General features: G+C 39.2%; 1 protein-coding gene across 2 annotated transcripts in view; it reads left to right on the forward strand.

Annotated features, from left to right (window-relative positions):
• The window catches only part of LOC149794262 (uncharacterized), a 37,786-nt gene that overhangs the window by 2,822 nt on the left and 22,902 nt on the right, over positions 1–12,062 (forward strand). For both annotated transcript variants that reach the window (XM_089968401.1, XM_089968403.1), the window contains exons 2-3: positions 1,445–1,517; positions 8,172–8,588. In XM_089968401.1, coding sequence (XP_089824527.1) covers positions 1,445–1,517; positions 8,172–8,588 — 490 coding nt within the window. The remainder of the gene's footprint in view (positions 1–1,444; positions 1,518–8,171; positions 8,589–12,062) is intronic.

Below are 12,062 nucleotides of genomic sequence, written 5' to 3' on the forward strand. Positions count from 1 at the left end.
AATTGCTTGCTCAAGTGATAGCTGATTAACTGTCTATACCTATTTGTAGTTACAGTGATATAATCTAGGTAGTTATGTATTACATTAGCTATTCATCAGTGATGACATGAAACATTAGAGTAACTAAATTGGCACACTGCAAGGTACAAATATACAATTTGGCGCCACATGTCAATGGTTGCATCTGTTTAGAAAGATTATCTTAATATGGCTGTTCACATTCTAGCTTTATTACAAGAATCCCCAGATATGATTGCAAATTTATGCTTTTAATATTTGTATACATACTCATAATAACATCATGTTTTGGTTGGATATTATTTGCTTTCTTTCTTTTTTTGTATTTTCACAAAAGTGCATGATGTAGACAACAATCTTGACCTTAACAATGTAGTACAGTTTGTAGCCTCCTCAATTCATAAAGTCTATAACATCATTGATGGGTACTGACATTGAAGCAATGGGTTAAGGTTTTAGATATTGAATCCACATATATTTTTAAATGGTAATTATTCAGCTTATTCTGCACCTTGTTTATTATTATTTCTTGGAAGGACATTAATAACATGCCTTGAGAAATACATGCCATGTAATCAGTGTTAAAACATGTGGATATTTTCAGACTTGGTCAGCTTAGAGATGTGGTCCAGCATATATTAGAATGTCTTTAATAACTGACCACCATTATAAAAGTCCAATGTAATTTATAATTTTTATCTGCAGAGGATTCAGCAAGAAGGAATTATTACACTTTAGTTAAACTAGGACAGTATTTATGTGTTTTAGAACTACAATTAATATTTTATTTAGAATCAGTAAATGTTTCAACATGACTACAATGACAAACACTTTGCATCCCATCCTATTATTCAAATTTGTGAAGGCCATTATTAAAGTTCTTTCATCTGTTTGCCATTGTGCAACCACTTTGGCCTGTTTAGGGCCTTTTGATAGAAATGAAGATTTGTGGCTCATTATAATGAATATATTGTAATGCTTTTTTTAAATCAAACTACACTATACAATAAAATTAGCACATGATTAAAAATTTAATTAAACAAACTAATCTTTTCATTTAGTAAAGCATACAGCAACCAAGAAAGGTTGAAATAATTAATCTTGATTTTGAAACTTCTTTGCATAACAATGAAACTATTAATTTCCTTATTAATGCTGTGAAATGTTCCATTGCAAAAGGAAACAGCATCATGCTGAACCGGTCAAAATGTACCCATTTTCTTTAACCTTAAATCAAATAAAAACTTTTATTTAATTTTATGACTCCTTTTTAAATGAACATTTGTTTATTATCGATGATTAGGTCTATGTTTACAGTTTAATGATATTTAATTTGCACATTATAAATTGTCGGCTATTATTAGTTTGGTTATGGTGTAGGGTGTTGAATTTGTGTACCCTATAATGTGTGTTTTATGTTTTCCAGTGCCTTGTTTACCCAGGAAAGATCCAAATATAATTGAACCCAAAGAAACACAACAGTGGAAACATGTTGACAGGTAAGTGTTGAGCCAATTTTCAGGCCAAAAATACATTTAGCTCCATATATAGTACCAAAGGATGTGCATAGCAGGAATGTGAACACAATAGTGAAATGGATTACAAGGATGTTATCAGCATTGAAATTAAAAGTCAACATTAGGAGACAGATAAAAGAAGAGTATATTTTACAGTATCCTTCAGTTGATATGATAAAATGTGTTTATTCTCAAAGTGCAGTAAAACCTTGTTAACAGCAATTAAACAGTGCATCACTGATCCAGTATGAGTTTATTTTCAAACTACAGTAAAATCTTGGTAACAGACATAATACATTGCATCAATGATCCATAGTTTGTTTATTTTCAAAGTACAGTAACCTTAGTAACTGACATAATACATTGCATCAATGATCCATAGTTTGTTTATTTTCAAAGTACAGTAACCTTGGTAACAGACATAAAACATTGCATAAATCAATGAGCTTTCTCAGAACAGGTGTAAATCTTATTATGTCTACAATTCTCAAAACTTCATTAGCAAGAAACTAAAAACAAGGCATTGTTCTTGTTGTATTAGTGATCATAATTCATACAATGTTCCAGTACTATAAGGTTCCATAGTATAAGATAGTCCTTTTTGTATGGTATGTTTTTTTTTGGTCATGGATCTCATTTTATTATTTAATAGTAATATTATAAAATCCTTTTTTATGAAGCATCCGCACCTTTAAGGTGGTCCACTTTTATGGTTTCCATAACCAGTTTTTCACTGAAGGACCATACATGGGATTCACTTTATAAGTGTATGATCCCTATGCTGAGAGATTTTTCAACAAGATTGTGTCATAACATTGCTTAATGAACATCTAAATAGGGTATTAATATGAGATAACATTGTAATTTGATTGTTCTATTCAAAAAAAGAAAAGAAATGAGTTAATTAACAATAATATAATTTAATGAGATCCATGACCATCCCCATATTATAAGAGGGGCAGTGGTATAAAGAGGGGATTTTTAGTGAGGGTCAGTTGTACTGCTATTGAATAATGTAATGGGATCCAAGATCATCCCCATATTATAAGAGGGACAGTGGTATACAGAGGGGATTTATAGTGGGGGTCAGTTGTACTGCTATTAAATAATGTAATGGGATCCAAGACCATCCCCATATTATAAGAGGGGCAGTGATATACAGAAGGGATTTATAGAGGGGGTCAGTTGTACTGCTATTGAATAATGTAATGGGATCCAAGACCATCCACATATTATAAGAGGGGCAGTGGTATACACAGGGGATTTATAGTGGGGGTCAGTTGTACTGCTATTGAATAATGTAATGGGATCCAAGACCAAATCTGAATTATAAGTCTTGCAGTGGTATACAGAGGGGCTTATAGTGAGGGGCCATTGTAATGCTATTGAATAATATAAAGGGGTCCGTGACGATCCTCATATTATAAGAATGTCAGTGGTATACTGAGGGGACCTATTGAGGGGCCATTGTATTGCTTTTGAATAATGTAAAGGGATTTATGACCAGTTTGCATTACAAAAGTGTGGTACACTGAGGGGATTTATTATAAGGGACCACGGTACTGTGTCTTGTTTCTCAGATATGATAATGAGTGTTCACTTTTTAGGCACTCCTTCCTTTTCCATTGTGCATAATTTAAAAAAAAACCAAATCATCAAATGCTGCATCCTTATTCTAATTTGTTGGTTTTCAGATAAAATTCACATACTGGTAATCTCATTTATATTCTGAGTTAGTCTCAAAGACTAATAAAATAATGTGGAAAGGAATTTAAAACCATTGTATAGACTTGCTCTTGCAGGAATTGGCATAGTTTGACTTCAGGGGTGGAGGGAGGGGCATTGCAATTCATGTAGCCATTAAGGTTGCAAAAAAGTTTGTAAATTCAACTTTGTATGACTGCAATACGAATTTTAAATTTTAAAAAAAAAGTTTTGGACTTATAATGCCTTATTTATCCACTGAGTCAGATTGTAGCATGAAACTGTCCTCACATTTACAGAGGAAGATACCTTATTGTTATGGGTTGGAAGACAAGAAGAAATTACACATTCATTCCGAATAGTGGTATCTTTATCAAAATCAGGATTCTGTTTAATATGTTTCTGTCTGCATTAAGATTCTTATTCATCATCATCATCATCATTGGCGACTCGGTCTCGAAAGACCATGCGAATAGCGCCCTTGGGGTGTTGCCTGTCTCTGTTGGCAACGTCTGCTGTGGCTGTGCAGGCCTATACGTGAGTGACAGTCCCTACTGCAGTTGGTGCAGACATACTGGGAAGTCTGCATTACTGTGGTTGCTGTTGCGTTCTTCTTTCTCTTACGTTTCTCTGCCACCAACTGGCCTCTCCTCGCATCAGCGACTGATATGCCATTGTTTACCACCAGTCTCCAGGTGCCTCGGTCCTCAGCCAGCTCTTTCCAGTCATCAGGTGAAATATTGCATGCCTTCATGTCCCTCTTGCACACATCTTTGAAACGGAGTGAGGGGCGTCCGACTCTTCTCATGCCAGTGGCCAGCTGTCCATATAAGATGTCCTTTGGCAGCCTTCCATCCTCCATGCGTCGGACGTGACCCAGCCATCGAAGGCGGCGTTTAATTAGCAGGGAGTACATGCTGGGGGTACTTGCACGCTGCAGGATCTCGCTGTGTGGAACACGGTCTTGCCAGCTGATTTTCAGGATGCGTTTTAGGCACCGTATATGGAAGGAGTTGAGCCGGCGTTCTTGCCTCATGTAGGTACTCCACGTCTCACTTCCATATAGAAGGGTGCTGAGAACGCAGGCCTGGTAGACTCGGACCTTGGTGTGCTCTGTCAGCGCGTTGTTTTCCCAAACCCTCTTTGTTAATCGAGCCATGATGGTGTTTGCCTTTCCAAGCGTTCTGTCCAGCTCCATATCAATCGAGAGAGTGTTGCTGATGGTTGACCCTAGGTAGGTAAAGTTGTTGACTGCTTCCAGGGTGACACCGTTGATTTTGATTGAAGGGGCAATGGTGGTATCTTGCATGCTGACATTTGTTTTTTCCAAGCTGATTGTGAGACCAAAGTGCGCGCAGGCAACAGCAAAACAGTCTCCCAGTCTCTGGAGGGCTTCCTCGGTGTGGGCCACAAGAGCTGCATCATCTGCAAAAAGCATCTCCCTGATGAGCACAGCTCTCACTTTGGTCTTTGAGCGCAGTCGTGCCAGGTTGAACAGGCTCCTATCAGACCTGGTGTGTAGATATATGCCATCCGTGGACGTGTCGAAGGCGTAGGACAGGAGCAGGGAGAAGAAGATCCCAAAAAGTGTTGGTGCCAGCACGCAGCCCTGCTTCACACCACTGTTAATTGGGAAGGAAGTTGAGGATGATCCATCATACAGGACTGTTCCCTTCATATCTGCATGGAAAGAGATTATCATGCTGAGGAGTTTTGGGGGGCAACCGATCTTACTCAGAAGTTCAAAAAGGCCCTTCCTGCTGACCAAGTCAAAGGCCTTGGTGAGGTCGATGAACATCATGTAGAGTGGTTGACCTTGCTCTCTGCTCTTCTCTTGGAGTTGTCGTAGGGAGAAGATCATGTCTGTCGTCAACCTGCCTGCTCTGAAGCCGCACTGTGATTCCGGGTACACACGGTCTGCCAGCAACTGCAGCCTGTTGAGTATGATGCGGGCGTGCACTTTACCAACAATACTCAAGAGCGAGATCCCTCTGTAATTATTACAGTCACTGCGGTCGCCCTTGTTTTTGTAAGGGGTCACAATTGTGGCATCACGCATGTCTTGGGGGACTACTCCTTCCTCCCAGCAGCAGCAAAGTAGCTCGTGCAGTGGTTTAATCAATGCTGGTTTTCCACGTTTGATAGCTTCGGGCGGGATGCTGTCACTACCTGGTGCTTTGTCGTTTGGAAGGCAGTCGATTGCTTTGCTGAGCTCCTCTAAGGTTGGCACTTTGTCGAGCTCTTCCATGGTGGGCAGATTCTTTATGCTGCTGAGGGCTGCATCAGTGACTGACGTTTCTCTGGAGTATAGTTCTGAGTAGTGCTCCACCCATCTGGCCATCTGTTGCCCACGGTCTGTGATCTCTCCCGTCAGGGATTTCAGGGGAGCGACCCCTTTCACTGTAGGGCCTAGAGCCTTCTTGATGCCACTGTACATGCCTTGGATGTGTCCGGACTCGGCACTGCGCTGGATCCCTTCACACAGTTGTTGCCAGTACTCGTTTGCCCACTGTCTAGCAATGTGTTGGGTGTTACTTCAGGCACTTCTGAGAGCAGCAAGCGTCCGTTCATTAGGGCGTTTTTTGTAAGCTATGAAGGCTTTTCGTTTCTCCTCGATTTGTGGTTCCATCCTTGATAGGTGTGCATTGAACCAGTCCTGGCTGGGTCGTTCCTTCTTGCCAAACGTTGACATAGCTGTACTGTAGATGGCACCCTTCATGGCGTTCCACTTGGCTGTAGCGTCATACTCAGGCAGGTCCTGGAGAGCCTTGTTCAGGGCAGACACGTACTCCTCCACCTTGGCAGGGACTGACATCTGTGCAGTGTTTATGCGAGGACATCCTTTTGGTTTTGTGCGGTGTAGCACGTGTGGCTGTAGTCGCACTCTGCTGCTCACAAGGGCATGGTCGGAGTCACAGTCTGCACTGTGGTAGGTTCTGGTGGAGAGGACGCTGTTAAGGGCAGAGCGCCTGGTGATGACCAAGTCGAGTTGGTGCCAGTGATGAGATCTGGGGTGTTTCCATGGCACTTTGTGTTGTGGCTTACACTTGAACAAGGTGTTTGTGATGCACAGGCCATGGTAGGTGCATAGCTCCAGCAGTCTCTGGCCGTTTTCGTTGGTCTTTCCAGTGCCATGATATCCGAGGCAGGTAGGCCAGGACTCATGGTCCGCACCTACTCTGGCATTAAAGTCGCTGAGGAGGAATAGTGGTTCATTTTTGGGGCATCCTTTGATCTGTTCGTCCAGCTGCCCATAGAACTGATCCTTCACGTCTTCTGATGACGTGAGGGATGGGGCGTAGACACTGATGATGTTGACAGGACCTGAAGTAGTGGTGAGGCGGATGGACAAGAGACGCTCAGTGCCCCCTGCTGGAGGTTCAACCGAGGCCAGGAGATTGTTTTTGATGGCAAAGCCCACTCCGTGCTGACGGGGCTCCTCAGGTTCTCGACCCTTCCAGAAGAAGGTGTAGTTTTCCTCTCTGAGGGAGCCACTAGAGGCGAGCCTGGTTTCCTGGAGGGCAGCTATGCTGATATTTAGTCTGGTGAGTTCTCTATCGATGATGGCCGTCTTTCTGGTGTCGTCCACTTCTCTGAGGTCGTCGGAGATGCCTGTACACATGGTGCGCACATTCCAGCTTGCAAATCAAAGAGCTGGAGTCTTCTTTATTGGTTTCTTGTTTCTTTTGTCTGGTGTGGAATTACCGTCTGCTTGTCATGCTGAACAACACACTGAGCTCCAGACACCCACTGGAGCAGGCAGACGATGGCGGGTCAACACCTTATTGACCGGGGGCTGCCCGGCTTGAGGCGGGCAATAGTTGGCCAGTGGGACACGATGATCCCTCCCACCGTCAAAGCTGACCCGTGGCGCCCCTTCCCTACGCCAATCGGGTGGGACTTATAACCCGTAAACTGTCAGCTTCCATGTTGTTTCCTCACTCAGTAGCGAGACTGGAGTGTCCTCTCCAGGGCGCAAGCCTGGGCGTGGAATATGGAGATCCTGGGCTGCCCAGACGTCAGGATCCCCCTCTCGTCCTTGCTGGTGGGGTCCAAAGGAATGCTGAGCATGACATTTGGCACCAGTTTGGATGCAGGAGCTGCCGGAAGGAGGCCGTAGTCGACCCCCAGCCGCCTTAGGGGCTCCACTCCTGATTTTCTGTCTGGGTTTACTCCCGTAGCCTTTCCTTCTCCCGAAGATATCCACAAGGCAGTGGAGCCATAATCCAATGGATGGGACTTGGTTGGTTTTGAATCAGAGTTTCCTTCTCCTAGATGAACTGCCTGACAAGGCTAACGAGCTTCATCTGCCCGGGTTTGGGGTCAGAGTTTCCCTTCTCTTAGACTGGTTGCCTGCCAAGGCTAATGAGCCCAGTCTGCCCACCCAGTTATACCGCCGGGTACTTGGTCGCGCCACACAGCAGGCTCTGTTAAAACAGGGGGCACTGCGTGAAGGTGCTGCTGTGGACACAATAGTATAGGAGAGGCCATATGCAAGTAACCTCCTGCCCCGCAGAGCGAGACAGTGGTCCTGCAGCGATCACTACACCTGGGAAGGAGAGGCTATGAGAGACGCTTCACTTTCCTTTGGCAAGCGGTACGTCAGGCCCAGGCCACGCACCCCCCAAGATTCTTATTATCTGATTAAGAAATAAGGACTGTAAATTTAATTCTTGTACTTTTAACATTTTGCGTCATTTACATTTTCAGCACATCAAATGCTATACATAGTGGCCACTATATTTTGTGGATCAGTAATTGACGGGAAGCTTTCTCACATACTTGCACTGGTTGAACTGACACTCAAACTCACGCGGACAGAGGTGAAGTATGTGAGTGATCTGTCCTTACACCACCCAGGGCCTCACATGTGTAATGAAGTCAGAATTTATGTTCAGTGATACAGTTACATGTTTTTGTCTTTGCAAACAGGTATGGTGAAACAAAAATTAGGTATGCCAGTAGAGGGCTGAAGGCAAGACCAAGATCAGCCCATCAACTACTGCCAAGAAGAAATTACACACAGAAAGCTTCTAACAATGATCCTGTTCAAGAACATGAACATCCAACATCTAGTAAACTTCCACCTCCTAGACCACGCCCAGTCTCTGCAAGTAAAGAAAATGATTATGACATAGTGGAAGAACCAAGAGTACAGGATGTAACCACACTGCCGCCATCAAGAAAACCTGTGCATCGACAAATACAACCACCAGAAATATATGACATAGATAATTCTTATGCAATTGAGCAACCACAGAAGAGAGAATCAGTACAACATCATGCAAAAAGAGAACCAGAAGACTTCTATGTCAGTGTACCTATATTCAGTGAAAAGTTAAATCACAGGTAGGTGCACGTTTTACCTTAAAATTATTGATGTTACAATTGAATGTACTGTTATGTGTCAGATGGAACTATTTATTATTTCTTCTTCATTGGTTTGCTTTCTTCTCAATCATGTATTATAATATGTGGGTTTTATTTCAGTTATTATATAAGGTGCTTGTAGTTTACCATTTCCTCAAATTTACATATTGGCCTAACATTGCAGTCCTGCCAGTCAGCTATTGCCTAAAAGATATATCAGTGGCCCACTGGCCAACCTAATTTGCAGAGAGATGTCAGTATTTTCCTTTAATAATGTGTTTGCATTGGTAAAGCAGTTGAACATGTGTATGGGTGCATATTTATGCAGTTTACACTATATAACATAAATGATTTTCCAGTTTTAATGAAAATTTTACCACATGCAGTACTTTAATATTATGGTTTTATTAAAGCAAAGAAACACATTTTAATGAAAATTTTACCACATGCAGTTATTAAATATTATCATTTTATTAAAGCAGAGAAACACATTTTAATGAAAATTTTACCACATGCAGTACTTACATATTATGGTTTTGTTAAAGCAAAGAAACACATTTTAATGAAAATTTTACCACATGCAGTTATTAAATATTATCATTTTGTTAAAGCAAAGAAACACATTTTAATGAAAATTTTACCACATTCAGTTATTAAATATTATCATTTTGTTAAAGCAGAGAAACACATTTTAATGAAAATTTTACCACATGCAATTAAATATTATCATTTTGTTAAAGCAGAGAAACACATTTTAATGAAAATTTTATCACATGCAGTTATTAAATATTATCATTTTATTAAAGCAAAGAAACACGTTTTAATCAAAATTTTACCACATGCAGTTATTAAATATTATCTTTTTATTAAAGCAAAGAAACACATTTTAATGAAAATTTTACCACATGCAGTTATTAAATATTATCATTTTGTTAAAGCAGAGAAACATGTTTTAATGAAATGGATATGCTAATTTATGGACAGAGCATTCTCCAGTTTTCTGAAATGTCAATTTTGTTACAAATATTCAATATCTATACTCCATTTCATGCAGGTGTTCATAATGTATATCCTTATCATAATCTAGATAATTTTAATAAAAGAATTCATGCATTTACATCACTGTGATGAGGCATCCTTGTTACCTGAATACTTTTGTTGTTTAATTTCTGTTCAGTCTTCCATGATTGGTTATAAATCTAAAAGTAAAACATGACTGAATTCCATTTCAAGTAATGAGGAGAAAGATGAAGCAGTCACAGTTAGGTATAGCAATTCTGAGGCTGAGTACATTAGTCATTCTGACTCGTATCATGATGAAGATAGGTATGTATGTATATACTAGTATTGTGGTACCTACATTGTCATTGGTTGCATGATTGGTGCCTGGGTCAGTTGAATTTATATCTTCCTGATGTAATTTGTCTAGCACTTGAACTATGATATTGTTCTTTCTTTGTAGCTATGCAGAATAGTTTTCAAGTCAAGAATTTTTACAGTTTTTCTATTGCATACAATTTTGGATTGTTTCAGTGAGTGATCCAAGATTGACATCTAATTTTATTGATGATTATTTTAGAGCAAAATCTCAAAAGACTGAAATCTCAGTAAACCAAAATTTTTTTGAATCTGAAATAGCTTTGTGGTCCCCAATTTCCATTCTTTTAATATAGATTAACTCAGCAAACTTAAACAATATCAAAACTAAAACTCTAGTTTAGTTCATGACTTTTCTGTTGTAATACATCCAACTATTTTAAAGCACATTAAAAGTACATGTACACATTTAAATTGCTAGAAAGTTTTATTACTATCTCCTATTAATTAATGAAGATTTACTAATGAATCTTGATATGAAATCAATATTACAACATTACATTCTAAGTGACTTCTCCAACTCACTGATAAAGATCATCTAACTGAAATTTTTACTACCACTGATGCTGAACTATATATCGGTCTTTATTCTCTGTTTTCAAATTTACACTTCTGGTTTACATTTGCCTTTTAATCAATGCCAGCAAAAAATGTTTGCCTGTTTCTTTCTTAAATCTTGGTTGCTAACTCCTTTTACATCACTAGTGTATAGGACATACCATATATACTTGCTGAACTGCAAACAACATAGACCCTGAGTTGCTATCACATAATGCACAAGCAGATCTGAGTTTGTGTTGTTTGTTCTACTAATTATTTGTAATAAACTGCATTTTGTAATGGCACATCTGGGTCAGTGCAGTTTGCAGTTGGACTGAACATATTAGTGAGTCTATATGGTAGGTGTCACGTTTTCAGTGCCAGACACAGTGTTATCAACAATTTCAAGCTGCTGTGTTAGAAGTGCTTGAAAGTGACATATAATCCACATCAGATGCTGTATTCACCCAGGGACCAATATTGCCAATAATAGTCACTGGTTGTACTAATATTACTGTATCCCATAAACTAGGAGTTTCTGTATCACAGGTGTAAACACAAGGTTATGGTGCTGTATCATGTGTGTGAACACAAGGCTGTGGTGATGTGTTAACATTTTGGAATGTCATATATTTTTCAACATTACTTGCTATATTTGACAGCATTGTTATATGTCTTAAGTTTAGAGCATGATGTGAATGATGAGATGTAGGTATGACTTTTGCAGTGACACCTATATTCAACTAAAACCTTGGGATAATATAGGCTCATGGAGTTATTTTTTCTTCTTCAATTGATTTCATTAAAAAAAATCACATTTTGTGATGCCTTCACAGAAGAGCATGGCTCCACAATTTTCACTGAAACCCCAACCTACAAATAGGCTCCAGTGTAAAAACTTTTAAATACATGTTTGCTAGTTCACAACATGATGCACTGACATGTAAAAACTGGCTGTCAATTTAGTTGTGGGCATTTGAGCAAATACAATAAAGCAATATACACAAACATTCAAGCCATTTACAAACTAGGCCAGTTGGTGTTAATACATACAGTATAAAACAAAAATAATTTTCTAAAATGTAAATATTTTTTCGAGGATTTTTATAATTTATGAATAAAGCATGTAAAATTTAACATATTTCATCCCAAATATTTATAGTTCTTTAATCAAAATCATTTTCCCCAAAAACAATACATATAGAATCACTTATAAGTCAATTCCAACTGTTAACAACATTGACCTTTATGTGCTGTTGCATAATGTGCCAGCAGATCAGGGTCAATATTGTTTGTTCTACTGATTATTCCAAACAAACTACATAGACCCAGATCTGCTAGTGCATTATGGTTTGCAGATCTGGGTCTATATGCAGTTTGCAGCTGGATGCATTTTATAAATGAGTATGTATGTATGTATATATATATATATATATATATATATATATATATATATATATATATATATATATATATATATATATATATGGTAATGTATACTAGTATACAAGTTATGCAAAATTCACTTCAAGTCTG

This window comes from Sinohyriopsis cumingii, chromosome 8 (genome assembly GCF_028554795.1).
Source record: "Sinohyriopsis cumingii isolate HCF-2022 chromosome 8, ASM2855479v2, whole genome shotgun sequence".
Lineage (NCBI taxonomy): Eukaryota > Metazoa > Mollusca > Bivalvia > Unionida > Unionidae > Sinohyriopsis > Sinohyriopsis cumingii.